The sequence below is a fragment of the Choloepus didactylus genome, chromosome 18 (assembly GCF_015220235.1).
Source record: "Choloepus didactylus isolate mChoDid1 chromosome 18, mChoDid1.pri, whole genome shotgun sequence".
Taxonomy (NCBI): domain Eukaryota; kingdom Metazoa; phylum Chordata; class Mammalia; order Pilosa; family Megalonychidae; genus Choloepus; species Choloepus didactylus.
In genome coordinates, this window is record NC_051324.1 from 55,566,189 (window position 1) to 55,584,959 (window position 18,771).

At 43.0% G+C, this 18,771-nt stretch overlaps 1 protein-coding gene across 1 annotated transcript; it reads right to left on the reverse strand.

Annotated features, from left to right (window-relative positions):
- Positions 1-204: 204 nt before the first annotated feature.
- On the reverse strand, positions 205-5,179 carry C18H17orf58 (chromosome 18 C17orf58 homolog). The gene is made up of 4 exons (XM_037810601.1): positions 5,046-5,179; positions 2,340-2,879; positions 1,888-2,079; positions 205-1,181 (listed from the first exon to the last, which is right to left on the reverse strand). Exons 1-4 carry the CDS (start codon positions 5,119-5,121, stop codon positions 988-990), a joined length of 1,002 nt encoding a protein of 333 aa, XP_037666529.1. The 5' UTR covers positions 5,122-5,179; the 3' UTR covers positions 205-987.
- Positions 5,180-18,771: the final 13,592 nt, after the last annotated feature.

The window sequence follows — 18,771 nt, forward strand, 5'->3', positions numbered from 1 at the left end:
TTGTGAATTCAGGTACAAAATCAAAGTTAAATTTAGCTATTGATTAAACCTTTTTCAAACCAACAGATAAACATTTAAAATTCTATGCTTGTTAGAGTTGTCATTGATGACTATTGATTCCAGGGTTTTTGGAGGAAGTTTGAGAAAGGCTTTTTCCCAAAACTTTGGGGTTCAGTGAGACTAATAAACCAGGTGCATCCAAGATCTGATTTCCAGGCAAGATTTACTGCTTTCCAAACAAACATGGTACTTCATCTTAATAAAAAAATGACATCAGGTACATGCAGAATACATTTAGCATTGGGATAACACCCAGTTCAGCATAATATATAAGTTAGAGTAGGGAGGCATGAAAATATATCTTTAATTTTGGTACATCAGTAACACTTGCTTGAATAATATTTTGCTTGAATTAAGCCCTTTAGTACTCTTTAAATGTAAAATTTTAATACTTATATGGGCTCTGACCCCAGTGTTTTATATAAATGACATTTCATACATAAATGTCTGATTAGTGTGCTTACTGTTGTACAGAATTTAAAATGTGATGGTTTGAATATAAAATTTGGCTTGATACGTGATATAAACTTCAGAGTTGTATATTTAAATTCAAGGAAATGCTTTTTGTGAACTATTTCTACTGGAGAATGTATTTAAATTAAAATAACTAAAAATAAACTTAACCATGAAGCAGTGATCTGTTAACCAGACAGGTCAGTTATCTGAGCTGTGTGAATTGCTGTCTGGTACTGTTGTTGAAATAACTGCCTCTGAGCTCAGAAGCATTAACATTTGCAAAAAGCAAAGCATTTTTAAATATGAAACAGTGCCAACTTGAATATGAATTGAACTATGCAAGTAGTTCATAAAGGAGCTGTGGACCCAATTCTAAAGGAAGACCCCATTATATGAAGATAGTCCTTTCATGTCTTTTTGCTGAATTCCAAATCGCCAAATTCCAGATCCATAAATGCCATTATGGTAGTTTCAAATGCATCGGGTATGAATTGCACCTTGAACTTGATCATCCCTTTTTCGGTTAAATCTTTTCACATAGCTGCTGCTGCTGCTCCTGAGCAGGCCATCTCCCGGTCGAAGGCGCCCTCGCAGGACCTGCAGCAGAGCTGTAGGGAGCTGCCGTCTCTTATGGTAGATGTGGCCCATCACAATATACCTGCTGCCTGAAAAAAGTAACCAAAATATAAATAAATTAATAGTGTCTTTAAAAAAAATAATAAATGCCACTAAACTGAATAAGAAAATGTAAGATCTTTTAAGAAATCCTAAACTTGAATTTATCGTCTAGCTTGAAACTCAGACAATTAATTAACCTACTGGCAACAGATGGAAACAGTATAGTGGTCTTTAAAGGATAACCAAATAATCAACCTGTAAAGAGCCAGCATTACTGAACAAAGGTTCTAATCACAATTTATCAGCAAGATTTTCCAGAGCATTATCTTCGCAAAGACGTTTAAGAGTGGGTATCACCATCGTCTCCATCCAAAAAGAAAGACCTTTCTAAACTCAATTCTGAACAGAGACCCCTAATGCATCTCTTCTTGCAAGGCTGTTTTGTCATTCACTCCATTTGTCAACCAAATGTTTATTGAGTGCCTGCTTTGTGCCAGTCCGTGTTGTTCCTGGATTCCACTCTAAACGGAGGCAAAAAGTGGACGAGGGGGGAGGGGGCTGATGGAGCTTGAATCGCAGAGTGGCCCAAATAGTAACTTTCACAGAAATTCTGTTCATTTATACAAGATCCCTCCCCCCCCCACCCCCAAAAAAGGTGCTGGAGTGACTGTACAATGGAGACCAGGGTCTGGAACCCAAGTTACCAGTGGTATAAAGCACACATAAAGTGGTCATCTAGATCAGTTTCAATACCAGGTTTAAATTCTGGACATGGCTTATTGCAACTGGAGGAGTCTAGGGCTAATATCTGGACTCGGAAGAAAAAACCATCAGGAGTGATGTACAGGCGGTTCATCTTGTACAGCCCATCCCGATCCACCAGCAGAGTCACCAGCTGGATCCCTTTGCCGAGCACGTCCACGTCATGCACGATTCCGTTCACTGCTACTTTTCAAAAAACAAAAAGGTTAGAGAAAAGCATAACAGATTTCATCTTTCATTCCCTAGCGCATTGTTAACAAATTATGAAATGACCCAGCCGGGCTTGTGGCCTGTAAGATCGTGTGGGTGGGCTTCTCCAGGATTTGCGCTGAAGAGGGGCAGTAGGCCGATCCCGGGCTCCTCGGCTCCGAAAGGCTCGGGTCGCGGCCTGGGCTCTGCAGCCCGGGCCCGGGAGGGAGGTGCGTGACGGGTCCCGGGATTACCGAATTCGCTCCCGCAGTAGGACTCGCGCTCCTCCAGGTCCACCCTGCAGGCGCGCGCGCAGAACTCAGGGCTGGGATCCGTGGCCCCCAATGGCGGTTCGAGGCGCTGCAGCTGCGCCGCTGGCGCGGGTCCTGGGGGCGGGGCGGCGGCGCGCGGCCGGTTCGGGTGGGCGGGGCCGGCGGAGTTCTCGACAGCGCGCGCGGGCAGCCGCGCGGCCGAGAAGCGCAGAGCCTTGGCGCGCGCGCGCCGCGAGGAGCTCTCGGCCGCGGGTACGCGGTGCGGCGACGCGCGGTTCCCGGCCGACTCGAGGCGCGGGCCCGGCGGGCCCCAGGGTGCGCGCGCGGCCTCCCGGAAGCCGGCGCGGTTCTCCGCAGGCGGCGGGGGCTTCCGGCGCCGCGGGTCGGGCCAAGGGCGGGGGTTGGCCTCAGCTGCGCGCGGCCGTCGCGGGGCCTCGGAGACCCGCTGCGCTGGGGGTCCTGGTGTCTCCTCCGCCGTCGGGCTGCCACTGGGATCAGTCTTCCTGTCTTGGGGCGAGGAGACTGTGGGAAGAAAAGAAGAAAGGCCGGGGAGGCCGTCAGGGGAGAAGCTGTGAGGGAGGAAGGCCAGGAAAGCCGAGTGGAGGAGTGAGGGACCCAGGAACCGGTAGGAGAGAAGCCGAGGGGGAGAGGAGGTCGCCGGAGAGGGGAGGCTGTCTGGAGAGAAAAGAGGAAAGGGCCCAGGGAGGGACTGAGAGGAGAGCGGAGATGGATACTTAATGAAACACCTGCAGAAAGAGAGATGGGAGGCTGGAAGTGAAGGAAAGAGAATTGGGAGGCTTCCCCTGTGGGAAGGGGAAGGGGAAGGAACCCTCAGCTTCGGGTCCGAGCACAGGTTTCCTGGCCCCCAAGAAAGAAGGCGAATCAGAGGCATGATGGGAACATCGCATTTTGTTAAGGAACATTTTCAAATCTCTAAGCTTTTAAAATTACAACAACCTTTTTGTTCTAGGACTAAACATTTCTGTCAACTTTGATTAACAAATTCTTTTGTCCTTTAATATATATGTATATATAAACATCCGCCTTTTTGCTATTTACAGTTTATTGAGAAAGTACCAAGAGCAAACCCCAGGGAGAAAGGGCTCATATTACAGGTTCTCCTAATTGTTTAAGCGCCCCTGACAACAGAACTATTTGGTTTTCCCATCCGTGTTTACACTGTCTTCTTGGTCTCTGCAGAATCCAGCATTTATGAGTGGATTTTTATCTGGCTTCTTGGACACCACTTACTGGTGAAACACAGCTAACATAGGTTTTAAAAGCTTGGCTGGAAAGCAAAGGTCCCTGGTTAAATATAAAAGCATACACATCTCTTAGAATTTTTTTTTCCCAGTGATGATGAAGGAAAAGCTCCTAGATTGTATGGCATGAAAACAGATTCTTAAAAATTATTAATGATTTTCCCCTTTCTCTGCAGACAAGTTGGTGAGCAAACTTCAGCTAGCTCTGAAGCTAGGCAGCTTTCCATGCCCAGTTACACAATATCACCTTGTGGTTTGTGTGGGTCCCAGTGACTTCCAAACAGGCACAAGAACTCATCTTTATTTTTCTTTCTGTTCTTCTAATGGCTGGTTTTCAGCATTTCTCTCCCCTTGTGTTGAAGAGCTTGGTCTGCCCTTTTGCAAGTCTTGAAACACTTCATTCAAAGTGATTTATCTTACCAAATTGACAATCTCCTTTAAAATCAGCTTTCACCCAGCAATAACTGGTTATAGCTCATGTTTTGCAAAGAGGTTGATTCTGACTCATGTTAAACGTTGTACCATACACAGCTGAACAAAGTTCTGGTGGGTATCCAATTCCTGACTGTCAACTGTTGACCTCAGAACTGCTTCCCCATTGATATCACCATCTGTTGTCATGGGAAAGATTGTCTGATATTTGGGTTAAATGCCCTGAAGTCTTTCCATTTCCATGTGGAAAAATAACCCAAAGTAAATTGCTCTGTGTGATACGGAAGCTACTTTTCCTAGAGATAGTGAATCGAACAGAACATCCAAATAAAAGCAAAACAAAAACACCTCCCCGCTGAGAATCCCAATTCCTCATTCCCTCGGTAACTTATTTTCATTTCATGCACGAAATGTGGGTGACTGTGTGTGTGTGTGTGCGCGCGCGCGCGTTTTAAAGACGGACCCTGGCTCAGGTGCTCCAAGGCTATTCTTTGGGGCGACGGGGGAGAGGGAAGAAATGCCCCAGCGTCCGATTTCGGCTCTGCTTCCACTCTCGCCCTCCTGCTCGGCGCACCCGGCACCTCAGATCCTCTGGGACCCGGCGCTGTCCCGGGCGCCCGGCTCCCGCCGCCGGCTGAGTCCTGCGATCTCCGCCCCGGCACCGCTCCCGACAGGCGCGCCACGACCCCTTTTGACACTTTCCCTCCTCTGTGATGGAGCAACTACTTAACATGCAAAGTTTTCTCCAGCCTGCCCGGCTAGTTCATCATTTCAGTAGCTGAACTGGTTTCTTTCCGAAAAAGCTGCCAAGAGGCACAAAACCTTGGGGACACATTTTGCTCCTTTCTAACGCGAACACAGACGTAGAGTCTCCTCTCTTAGGAGCCCTGACCCCTTCCTCGTCACGCCCTTCATCGCCCCCTCTCCCCAGCCCCCACCTCCTCCCCGCAGATCCCAGCTCCTCTCCCTGGGCTCCGCATTTCCTTGATCTTACCTTTTCGCTCTGCCACTGGGGCTTCAGGAGATGATCCAACGATCAAACAGAGAAGCCAGAAAGCTCTAGCTGTCATTTTTGTGGACAGGGTTCCCAGGCTGTAAAACTGAGCCTGGGCTTTTGCTTTCTTTCTCTCCCCCCCACCTTCTCCACACCCCCACCCCCGTTCATGCTAATGAGGGGCAGCCTTTGGGGAAACGGGAATCACTGAACAAACCATTGGAACAAAACCGAGCTGCAGGGATTTCTCCCACTTCCAAAGGGGTTCGAACACATGGCCCCTCAAAGTTGTTCCTAGGAGCGCCTGTCCTCTGTGTTCTTTGCAATGCTAACAGCAAATCCTAAACTTGAAACCCGTGTGTGTTTGAGGGCTGGGGGGCTGGAGTAGGGGAGAGGGTGGGGTGGCAAGTGAAGAGAATGACGGTGTTGAGGGCTGAGGGACAGGGTGGGAAGGATGAGGGGTGAGAATTTTTTTTCTGAAACAAGTTAACAAGAAATAGGAAAATCAGGGCTTAAGACAACATCAGCTTGCATAAGCGAGAGGATTACAGATAACAGAAAGTTCATCCCAGAATGTGTCAGGCAATTCCTAGGAATATCAAGTCACTATCTCACTACCTCCTAGGTCTGGTAAAACAGTATGTGTATATATATATATGTGTGTGTGTGTGTGTGTGTACATACACACAAGAAGGTAGAAAAAGCACTCAAAGAAATACATTTTCCCACATTTTTTTCTTTCTCAGTTGAAACTGGTATTCCACTGGACAGATTTATCAAGCCCACACCAAGTGCCTATTACCTGCCAAGTACTATGTGCCAGGGGACAAGAATGAGTAAAACACCATCCTTGCTCTCTTCTGCTCATCTCCTGGAGAAAGGTGGGCTTCTTTTTTCTTTCTAGGAAAAATAAACTCATTCTCTGCTTAAGTCTGAATTATTGAGACAGCTTTGCATATTGGTCCTGAGCTACAGGCCCTCTCCCTCCTACTGAACAGAAACAGCATTCCCTAAGGGGAGAAATAAGCTCACCTTAATAAACCCACAGCTTCATATCCAAAAGGAAGGGAAAATGCATTGAGATGAAGGAATTTTAGCTGAAGCATGTGAGTCAACGGCAATGCAGTGGCTAAAAGAAATAACAAACTTTTGCAGCACTAATATCTCATGTCTCCCAAATAATAGTCCTAGTGAACTGACCAGATTCTGGGGGTATCATGTTTTCAAGAAAGACACTGAAAAGCTAAAGGAGAACAATAGGGTGTTGAGAGGGCTGGACTCCTTCATGTTCAAGTTCCTCTTGGAACTTAGGCAGCCTAGGAGACACAAAAACACTTGTTACATATTGTGAAGGTACCCGGAGGCAGATGTTATGAAGTGACAGGTTTACTTTCAGTTTAAGAAAGAATATGCTAACAAGCAATATCTCCAAGAAAACAGACTGCTTTGAGGGATGTGTCAGTGAGCTCCTGATCACTGGGGGTATCCAAAGAGGAGAGCATTGTTTGAAGATACTGTAGAACAAATTCCCAAATTAGGTGGGTCATAGTGAGGTAAATATGTTGATCTAGAGAGAGGCTGACTGGCCGGTCACTGGCTGACAATATATTGGAGAGGTCACAAATTCTGTAATCTGGGGCTCAACTTTCCTCAGCTGGAACTCAATTTTGTCAATCCATACATAAGGATCAAATTCACAGGACCAGCTTGTGTTAACCAAACTCATAAAAACCAGATGCACAAAACACAATGTAATTTATTAATTTGCAATTTTGGGCATACAGTTAAGGTAATTGAAAAGTCTAATTATTAATTAGAAGTTAGCCTGTTGGGTACTAAATCAGATAGCAGCTGAAGGAAGTGGGCTAATCTTCATTCAAATTTCAGAGGAGCAAATTCTCCATTTCCTCCAAAGAGTAAATCTCTCCAGTCACTGCAAGGCTTGTGTACACTGGAGTCAGTGTCTCCAAGCTCTGGGCAGGACGAGATAAACACTTAAATTTGTGCTCTTTGGGTCCCTGTTTATAGATGTCCTCTGATCCCCTCTTTTCACATGCTCCTTTAAATCAAGTGGAATAAAATTAATTAGGCTTAAGCCTTCTCAGTTACAATCTCAGACATACCTTCCTGAGATTACATTCAAGTCACCCAGATCCAATTTGGGGTGTTCCCGAAACTCTTCTGTTGCAGGAATGTTTTGAATGCCCTGATGGCCACACCCTGAAATGTAGAGGCAGAAAGCCGGCTGGCTGGCTCCCAGGGCCTTCCAGAGAGGCACTGGCCTGGGAGCACTTGCCAGGGTCCAGGTCTGGGCTCGGCAGAGTCTGGCCTGCAGGCTCCGAAACCCCACTAACAGTGGCCAGACCAAAGAGCTCAGAGACTGATCTATGTAAGCCAGAATGCCAGTTCATTAATTTACGAGAGAAATCAACTCAGGCAGACTTGCATGCTCACGTGAGCCTGGCTAGCACTCTTTCAATAAACAAGCCATGTGGGAAGCTAAATTATCATCAGGTGCTGGGTAATATAACCAGCACAAGGAGCTGGTCATAAGATTGGAATGTTTAATGGTATCAGTTCCTCAGAGCCTAATGAGTCCATCTGCACAATAGGTATAGACTCCACCCAGGTGGAAAATGTAGGAGTCTAGCATCCTCTCCCCTGACAATTTCTGGGGTTTTGGAGTATCTCTTTCTGCTTAGCAATTAGTTACCAAGCACCGACTATGTGCAAGGTGCTATTTTACAAGCTAGAAATACCAAAGTCGCAATCATTCTTCAAAAAGAGTACAATACTGTGATGGTTAGGTTCATTGTCAACATGACCAAGTGATGGTGTCCAGGTGCCTGGTCAAGCAGGCACTGGCCTGTTACTGCAAGGACATTTGTGGCTGTTTAATAAACCAGAAGGCTGGTTCATTAAACCGTCAGTCAATTGGCTGCAGCTGTGAATGATGACATCAACAAAGGACGTGTCTTCTGCAATCAATCAGCTGGATTATCGAATCAGTTGAAGACTTTTAAGGGAGAGAAAGAGGACTTCACTTCTTCCGCTAGCCAGCGAAGCGTTTCCTGAGGAGTTCACCCAACACCTTCATCAGAGTTGCCAGTTCGCTGCCTGCCCTACAGAATTTGGAATCGTGCATCACCACAGTTGTGTGAGACACCTTTATAAAATCTTATATTTATAGATATCTCTTGTTGGTTCTGTTTCCCTAGAGAACCCTAATACAAATACCATTGCTTTGGTTTCCATTGGCTAAATTATTACTGGGTTCAAGTTCTCCTATTAAGACTATTTCTAGACCATCTTAATTGGGGCCAGAGGCTCCCCAAATTCTTCAGGCACACTTTCACAGACAGCCCATAGGTTTATTCCCACCTGAGATAGGATCTTGACAAAGAATAGTAGGATATAAATTCTCCCCTCAAGTGGGAGGACCAAATGGGAAATAACATCGAATACACCGTGTTAAGTGCAAATTTAAAAGCTGTCAATAGCCAAAGGTGGAAGCAACCCAAGTGCAAATGAACAGATGGACCAAATGTGGTATATACATATGACAGAATGTTATTCAGTCTTGGAAAAGAATGAATTTCTATGCATGCTACAACATGGATGAAACTTGAAGGCATCGTATTGAGTGAAATAAGCCAGACACAAAAGGACAGATATGGTATGATTTCACTTACATGAAATATCTAGAATAGGCAAATTAGTAGAGACAGAAAATAGATTAGAGGTGGGGGTAGGTAGGAAGGGGAAAGGGGAGATATTGTTTAATGGGTACAGTTTCCGTTTAGGGTGATGAAAAAGTTTTGCAGATAGTGGTGATGGTTGCACAACATTGTGAATGCTAATTAATACCACTGAACTGTAGGCTTAAAAATGGTTAAAATGTTATATATTTTTTACCGCAACAAAATTTAAAAAAAAAAAAAAAAAAAAAAAAAGCTGTACTCCTTAGAGAGGAAGGAGTGGTTAATAGGTGGTGGGAGGCTTTGGAAAGGTTGCTAGAGACGTCACATTTGCTCATTTGCTCGGATGGATTCGATTCTCTGATTTGCAGAACAACGGGGCATCACCAGGTAGCGCAAGGAGGACCGGGCGCTGGAAGCCCCAGGAGCCCGCCCCAGGCGCGGGGATGAGGGGGAAGCCTGGGGCGCGCCGGGGAGGGAGCGCGGGTGGGCCAGGGGCTGCAGAGCCTCGGTGCCTCCGAGGGTTTGCACACTTCCGAGGTCTATGATTAAGCTGGAGTGACCGCTTTTTAATTCTTTTTGTTCGTTTGTTTTCTTATCACAAAAACAATACATTATTGTAATGGAAAAGTTGGAAAATAAAAGTAGACACAGAAACTGCAAAAAAAAACCAGACCTGGTCTCACCACCCCAAGCAACCACTGCGACATTCCAGAGTTTCCTTCCAGGCTCTCGGGTCTCATTTTTCCCACAGGTGCCATCGGCAGGTCTACACTATTTTGGCTCCTGTGCTGCTCACGTAACACCGTGACATATGCACTTACCCATCAAGTATGTATGTAGTTTTTAAAAAATTAACATTATAAAAATGTTATTACAAACTCTCTGTAAACTTGAACCCTCATAACTGCATAATAAGCTCTCATTTAGATTAACCATAATTCAGTGAACATGTTAGGCTGTTTTCAAGTTTGCTATTGTAAAAAATTCGTGTGCCCGTCAGCAGAGGGATGGATGTATTGTCAATACCAGAACACCGAGGGGCAGGGTTTGCTGTTGCACTATTGCCATTTGGGGCAGGACAATTATTCACGTAGTGTACTCTCCTTGGCATCCTGTCCCCATAACCCGGCCTCTCCCCACTTGTTGCCATAGCAGCCCCACCCCCACCCAAGTGTGACACCCAAAACTGCCTCCAGACATTGTCAAGTGTCCCCAGGTGGCAAAATAGTAAACCATTCTGGTTACTACACAGCAACGAGAATAAATGAGCCATAACTACAAAAGCAAACAATGATGAACCTTTAAAAATTATACAAGTAATCCGTATTCATTGCAGAATACTTACATATTACAGATAAGTAAAAAGAAAAGATCAACTATAATCCTATTGCCTAGAAGTAACTACCATAAATATTTTTAAATGTTTTAAATAGTTTCACATATTTAATAATAAATATTAAAATATTTTAATTTTCAGACTTTCTCCTATCATAAATGTCCATGTAAATATGTCACATGATTTCTTCATATAAAAATGGGATAATAGGGTATGTATGTTTTCTGACATGCTTTTAAAATTTTAATCTCCTATCCTCTTTCTTTTTCAATAAATATAGGATTCCATGATCATGTTTGATGGCTGAATTCTTAAACCTTGTATCTCTGAATCAAAGTATAGGATAATTTCAATATTTTTGCTACATATTGCCAAATTGTCCCCCAGTTCTGTTGGGTCAGTTGACACCAGCAGTTAATGTAATATTGCCTACCTCTCCACCTTCTCACCCACATCAGGAATTATCATTTTACATTCTTACTATTCTGAAATGTTAAACTATATATTTTTCTCTTCGTTTTAATTTGCATTTCTTTGCTGGTGAGATTTAACATTTTTATAAGTGGGATGAAATTCAGACAGACAGAAAGCCACAAGCAAAAGCTGAAATTTAACACAACGTGGAGGAGAAAAGAAAAGGCAAGAGAGGCCGTCATGTGCATTGCCATCTGACAGAGGAGCCTAGGACCGAGGATCACTGGCAGCCAACCACAGAGTGCCACAGTCTTCAAGGAGAAAGCATCACCTTGATGACGCCTTGATTTGGGGCTTTTTCCTGGCCTCAAAACTGTGAGTGAATAAATTCCCATTGTTTAACTCAACCCACTGCATGGTATTTGCTTGAGCAGCCCAGGAAACTAAAATAGTTGTCTAATCCAATTGGCCAATAAATCCATTCTTTCCCAAATTTGACATGTTACCTCTAACATAGACAGTTTTAAATTTTAATAAATTTGCGTCTATTTCTAGACTTATTATTTTTTCTGGTTTGCTAATGCTGCTCTTATGCAAAATACCAGAAACAGATTGGCTTTTATAAAGGGGGTTTATTTGGTTACAAATTTACAGTCCTAAGGCCATGAACGTGTCCAAACTAAGGCATCAACAAGAGGATACCTTCACTGGAGAATGGCCAGTGGTGTCCAGAATGCCTGTCTGCTGGGAAGGCATATGGCTGGCATGTGCTGGTCCTTTGCTCCTGGATTGTGTTTCAAAATGACTTTCTCCAAAATGTCTCTGGGCTTCATCTCTTAGCTTAGCATCTCCAAACATCCTTCTGTCTGCATCTCCAAGCATCTCCAAGTGTCATCAAGCATCTGGATCTGTGTCAGCTCTTAGCTTCTCTCTCTCTCTTTTTTTAATTCAGTTTTGTTGAGATATCTTCATATATCATACAGTTATCCATGATGTACAATCAACTGTTGACAGTACCATCATATGGTTGTGCATTAATCACCTCAATCTATTTTTGAACATATTCCTCATACCAGAAAAAGTAAAAATAAGAATAAAAAATAAAAGTAAAAAAGGACACCCAAATCATCCCCCCCATCCCACCCTATTTTTCGTTTAGTTTTTGTCCCCATTTTTCTACTCATCCATCCATACACTGGATAAAGGGAGTGTGATCCACAAGGTTTTCACAATCACACTGTCACCCCTTGTAAGCTATGTTGTTATATAATTGTTTTCAAGAGTCAAGGCCACTGGGTTGCAGTTCGACAATTTCAGGTACTTACTTCTAGCTATTTCAATACATTAAAATCTAAAAATTGTTATTTATATAGTGCGTAAGAGTGCCCACCAAAGTGACACCTTGATTCCATTTGGAATCTCTCAGCCACTGAAACTTTATTTTGTTTCATTTCGCATCCACCTTTTGGTCAAGATTAGCTTTTCTCTTACATACTCCATCCAGTGAACTAATCAAGATCCACCCTGTATGGGCGGGGCCCATAACTCCATGGAAATAATCCAACAAAGCTTCTACCCTAATCAACAGACTAATAAATCTGCCCCCACAAGATTGCATTAAAGAATATGGCTTTTGTGGGGGACATAATAGATTCAAACTGGCACACTACTCTACTCTGCTACTCATTCTGTCTATTTTCCATGCCCATTTTGGGGGCATTATTATTGTGGTGTTATAATATATATTTCTTTTCAAAAATTGCTTCAGCTGTCATAATGTTTATTTTTCCAGGTTAATTTTAGAATTGTTCTGCTAAATTAAAAAAATCTTGTTGAAATTTTTTGAATCTGCATTAAATGCATTTAATAATTTTGTAAGTTTCTATCCATGGAACTGGGATATCACTATATTTCTTTAAGCCTTCTTTTCCCTCTTTCAAAGTATTATCATTTTCTTCATCTAGGCTCTGAATATATCTTTTAAATTTATTCCTGAGCATTTTATATTTTTAAAGTAATGGGGATAAGATCTTTTTTTCTCTGTATTTTATAACTGGCTTTGGTACACATATAGAAAAGCTACTGATTTGTGTATATCCCTATTTTTTCAATACATTTTTTATTGTGAAGTGTAACATATATACATAACAGTGATAACTTTCAAAGTACAATTTAACAAGTAGTTAGAGAGCAAATTTCAAAGAGTTATGGGTTACATTTCTAAAATTTCAGTTATTTCCTTATTGTGAAATATACATGCACATATCCCTATTTATTGTTTACATCCAAATTTGTATATATACAAAACTATTCCAAATTTTTTTGACTGATTTTTCTTGGGTTTTCCCAGCAGGAAACCATATAGTCCGTAAATAATGATAGTATACCACTTCCTCTCAAATATTTTTTTAACTTTTTTATTGCATTGATAAGAATTTTCTGAACAAGGTTGAATAATACCAGTTATAAACATCATCTTTGTTTTAGTGGTATTCTTCATTTATATGGAACACCCTGAATGTTTCACTTTCAAGTAAATACTTCCACTGATTTTGCTTCAAAAATATGTAGGGGAAACTATTTTCATTATGAAGTATTGGAGACAGTCAGAAAGTTAGAGAATAATGTAGTGAAGCCTAAGCATGACCTAGTTTCATTTTCCCATATTTTCTTTGGATTTTTCAGTGTTAAAAATTACAAATACAGTTTGTGGTAGCCAGCCTCCAAGGCAGCCCCCAATGATCCCCACCTCCTGGTGTTCACACCCTTCCGTAGCCCCCTCCCACATTGAAGTAGGGTTGGTGGGCGTGAACAATAGCATATGGAAGAGGTGATAATAGACACTTCCAAGATTGTGTCATAAAAAAACAGGTGCACTCTCTCTCTCTGATCACTCACTCTGGGGAAAGCCAGCTGCCGGGTTGTTTTTTTTAATCTATGGAGAGGTGCACATGTCAAGGGACCAAAGTCTTCATCCAATGCCCAGCAAGAAACTAAGTTCTGCCAACCATTGGTGAGTGAACTTGGAAGCAGATCTTCTCCCAGTCGGGCCTTCAGATAAGACTGCAGCCCCCACCCACATCTTGAGAGTCTCAGCTAAGCCACTCCAAGATTCCTGCCTGGTCCTCAGAAAGCATGATGTAATTAATGTTTGTCTTTTTAAGCTGATGAATTTGGGGGAAAATTTGTTATGTAGCAATAGATAATCAATACATAGTTGAAGGCCCCTCATGCCCCTCCCTAATCCAATTTACTTTTCTTTCCAGAGATAATCACTGTCCTGAATTTGGGGTTTCTATCATTCTCTTGGATGTTTTCCCTTTTTTGACCTTGCCAACTACTATTGCAAGAAAATGGTATATATGAATTTTGAAGTGTTTTCTTGAAATTTGTAATTCCAAATTTCAGAACATTCAATATAAATATATACTTGTAGTTCAATAAGTGATTTTTTAGATTGTATAATAAAAATTGGGAAATTTTTCCTTTCTTAATTCCTTAAATCCATGTCTAAGGTTACCATGAAATGTAGGACATCTATTGTAATAAGAAATTATGACTGTAATAATAGCAGCACTTATTTAGCACTTTGTATCAGACACTGCTCTAAGTATTAAATCTTCACAACATATAAGCTAGATACTTTTATCATCCCTGTTTTTCAGATGAGCAACTGAGGCACAAATAACTTGCCCTAGGTTACGTAGCAAGTTATTAAGTAATACCAAAACCATTTGCCACTGCTAGTGCTCTTTATGTACAAGGTAGGAAGGATAAAGAAGGGAAAAGAAACAGCTAACATAAATCACAGCTGTTAGAGGCCCCCTTTTCCTAGTGGCCACCAGGTCTCAGTTGATAATCATAGCTGCCTTCTTCCGTCACTCAGTCCATCCCCACCTCAGCTGGGCAAGAGTCTTTGCTTGCTTGGTCAGGTGACCCAAAAATGTATTCTCATAGGACCTTGGTGGTCCTGTCTTTATGAGGTTGCTGTACTTTTCCATTAACCAGATCTTCTGGATGAGGGAGTACTGGGGTGACCCAGTGAGTCCCTGGGTTCCAGACATCCCCTTCTTCCTCCGTGGAGAAACAGTGCCAATTCCCCCTTGGTTGCCACATCAATCACACAGGCCAGTTCAGTGACCCCATCCCTGATGCCCAGGTGGGAGCCTCAGCTTCCAGTTTAATGGAACCGTGATGGTGCTTCCTGGTCTAAGCATTTCTCCCTAAGGCACCAGGGAAACCAGCAACCCAACCTCACAGGCTGTTGTCTCCCAGCCGGCCGGTAACTGAGCCTTCGGCGGGCCACGCCCTGCTGCCATCAGGCTGCTTCTGGGTGACAGGGCATGGGTAAGGCCAGTGGAGCACATGGACATGGGCCCACCGTCAACTTCTTTCCCTGTAACACGTCCCGGGGTCACGGGTGATGTGTGGAGGAACATGGGAATGGAGCAGGCATCGTCCAAGTCTGGTACTGGCAGAAGTCCTGCAGGCAAGGAGGGCAAATCCACACCAGAATACGGTCTGGCCCTGTGAGGATGAGGCACCCTCCATCCACCCCAGTCTTGTCATTGCAAACAAGGGCTTATTGTTCCGCCCCTCTGGGTGCCGCCCTCACCTTGGAGAGGCGCCCTCTGCTGGCCCGTTCTAAGATCTGCAGCCACAGCCGTCCTCTCCCCTAATCCCCCTCCTCAGTTGCTCTTTCTCCTTCTATTTTAGGAGTTTCAGTCTCTTACATCATTGAAGATGATGTTTGTGGTTCTGCCTCTCACCCTGCTCATAGCTTTTGTGGGATTTCTGAAAGGAGGGGAGAAAAACTGCGACATTACTTTGTCATTTTACAACAGGAATATCATAACATTTAAAGTATGATAATTCTGAATATTAATATCGTATTGTAATACTAACTCGGATATTTTCTGACATTCTTAAATGAGTTTTGAAACTCTGGACACAATACTGATTAACATTTGTATTTATCCAAGCCTTCGAAAATTACAATTCCAAAGTAACCAAGCACAAAAACAGGCAACGATCAGTGCCGTTAGAAGTAAGGCTGTTGGTTAACCTGGGTGGAGGTAGTGATTGGAGGGGGCCGGAAGGTACTTCCTGCCCTGAGCAACGTCCTGTGTCCTGATCTGGGTGCTGGTTGCACGAGTGTGTTCAGTTTGTGAACATCAATCCAACTGTTCATGTATGACGTGGATTTCTGTGTGTGTTGTGCTTTTTTTAAGGGTGAAAAATTTTATATTTGAATGTAGCCAGCTGGGCTCAGTTTAAATGCCCCCAGTTTTGTTGTCAGGAGCCTCCTTCTCTCCCAGGATATTGACCTTGACCACATCGATGTCACAGAGCTTCTTCACAGCCCGTTTGATCTGGTGCTTGTTGCTCTTGACATCCACGATGGACCTAAGTGATGTTATCCTCCATCTCCATCACGGCTGACTCAGTGCTCAGGGGGCACTTGTGATTGCAAAGTGGGCAAGTTCGTTTCTCCAGGGGGTGCTCCTCTGAGGATATTTGGTCTACTTCCAGAGTCACAGCATCTTGGGGCACCGGAAGGTGAGTGATATATGGATCTTCTATATTTTTGTGGCTGTGGATACCTTTCAGCACTGCCTTCTTGGCCTTCAAAGCCTTGGCTTTGGCTTTGGGAGGGGCAGGGGCTTTGTTCTTCACTTTTGGGGCCATCTTCATGAAAAGGCCTGTATGTATGTTACATTTTGATAATTATTTTTCAAAATCAAAAGTAAAACAAACTATGATTAAAAATAAATCATGTCCCTTTCAAACACTTGATATTTATCTAGTTCAACTAAAATAAAAAGGAGAATTTCATGCAAAAACTTCAAATACCTGAAATCTAATATTCTTCCTATTTTGTTAAAGAGTCTTTGATTCTATGTATGGAGAGAGACGGATTTCTCCAAACTACTGGGTTCTTCAAACTACTGAGTTCACAGTCATATAATGCTAGTGGGGATAATTATCCAAGCCTTCATATTAAAAAAAACAAAACAAAAACAAGAACAAACTAATTGCAACATATTTGGGCTTATGCCTTCTTTTTTATCCTCACAGGCCAGCCTGACTCCCTTGGTGGTGCTAGGGTTGTCCTGCTCCAAAATCAAGCCCCAGACTCAGCAAGTGTCTCCAAGAGACAGGCAGGGCTGCCTACACCCAGCTCATCCCCAGCATCCCCAGACATCTGCTTGGAAGCACCCTTTGGCCTACTCCCTCACTTTGCTCCCAAGACAAAGGAGAAATCATAAAAATACGGACAATTGGGGAGGCCCTAAAATGTTTCCAGTGTGGGTTATTAATAATATAGCCATACCATCCCTGTTTGCTGAACCTTGAAGGCAGAGTTTCTCAAAGGAGGCATTATTTTTTTTTTTCAAATCTTCATTTTATTGAGATATATTCACATACCATGCAGTCATACAAAACAAATCGTACATTCGATTGTTCACAGTACCATTACATAGTTCATTCATCACCTAAATCAATCCCTGACACCTTCATTAGCACACACACAAAAATAACAAGAATAATAATTAAAGTGAAAAAGAGCAATTGAAGTAAAAAAGAACACTGGGTACCTTTGTCTGTTTGTTTGTTTGTTTGTTTCCTTCCCCTATTTTTCTACTCATCCATCCATAAACTAGACAAAGGGGAGTGTGGTCCTTATGGCTTTCCCAATCCCATTGTCACCCCTCATAAGCTACATTTTTATACAATTGTCTTCGAGATTCATGGGTTCTGGGTTGTAGTTTGATAGTTTCAAGTATCTACCACCAGCTACCAAAGGAGGCATTATTGATATTTTGGACCAGATCATTCTTTGTTGTGGGGAGCTGTCCTGTGCATTATAGGATGCTTAGCGGCATCCCTGGTCTTTACCAAATAGATGTCAGTAGCATACACACACACACTTTGCAGCAGTTAAAAAATGTCTCTAGATATTACCAACTATCCCCGGTGGACAAAATTGTCCCTGGTTAAGACCATGATACAAGGGTATTTTAAAATCTTCAAGTTGGTTTTAAACCAAATTTCAAAAGGGTTCATGTAATATATTTTAGTAATTTTGTCTTTGTTGTCATATCTTGTATCTCTTTGATATAACAAATCTGATACAGCTACTGTTAGTTTAAGGCAGTTAAATAACTTTTTTTCCAAGATTCAATACCCTTGTCTATCAATAATGCTGAGGACACACACTTACAATACTAAAGTATAATGGGAGTCTGTGAATCTTTACAGATTCCCAGTCTACATCACCTAAAATTAACAATGGGGATAGAATGGTTATGTGTAATACAAAAAATAAAATGTGCAGAATTTGTGCAGAGGAAAAGTGCCAGGTTTTGCCTGGCAAGCATTTATGCCTCTTCCTGAAAGGACTCAAATATCCTTTTAAGGAATTACTTCTTCCCCTTTGAGTGGAGAGTTGGTGGGAAGATAATTCCTCTACAGCCCCATAAATCAACAGAAGGATCCATGGCCTAAGTTGGGTCTATTGTAAGCTTTGTCTTGATCCTTGATTCTGGAGCAAGTGGCCTCAGGATGGAGAAAATGATCAGCTAGAGCTTCATGAAAAGTGGTGCTGGTGGCAGCAGTGGTGCCATCCTGACTGTGTGGTTCTGGCTCTGACAGCGGCTTGGTTTCTGCCCCTTGCTTTTTGGGGGCCTCTGGTGTGTCCTTGATTCTTGCTGGCCCCAGAGCCTGCTTCCTGCAACTTCGTTCCCATCCATTTACATCCGTTCAGTGAGTGCTCCTGCCATCCCGTGAATTCTTGTTTGCTTTGCTTAGGTGGGGCAGGTTTGTTTCCGTTGTTGGCAACAGAAGGCAACTAGTAAAGGAGACTGAGAAGTTGTTTGGAGAACCAAGAAAAAGAGAGTTCTGGAAGCCTGGGAAAGGAGCATGTTTCTGGAGGGAAAGACGGTCAAGAATCTAAAACTCACAGAGAGGTTGAGCACAATGAAAACTGAGACGTGTTCCTTAAATTTGTTACTGTAGGGGAAGGCGTGTAGGGGAGTGAGGAAAGTACGGCAAGAGGAGACAAAAAGAGCCCAATCAGGCCTGGAAAGAGGTACCTCAGGGCCAAGAATGCACTTTTAAGGAATGGGGAATGCATTGAATGTTTGGGGGTGAGAGAAATAAGCTAAAGACATAGGCAAGAGGGGAAATCAATGGATTTTTGAGTGTTTATTAACTGCCAGAGAGGGAGCCACCTGGGACTGGTGGACGGACACCTCTTCCTCTGAGACAGGAG

Coding starts and splice junctions, on each gene's coding strand:
- C18H17orf58 (XM_037810601.1), bottom strand. CDS start 5,121: ATGACAGCTAGAGCTTTCTGGCTTCTCTGTTTGATCGTTGGATCATCT. Junction 2,880..5,045: donor CCCAGTGGCAGAGCGAAAAG/GTAAGATCAAGG, acceptor TTCTTCCCACAG/TCTCCTCGCCCCAAGACAGG. Junction 2,080..2,339: donor CTACTGCGGGAGCGAATTCG/GTAATCCCGGGA, acceptor TTTGAAAAGTAG/CAGTGAACGGAATCGTGCAT.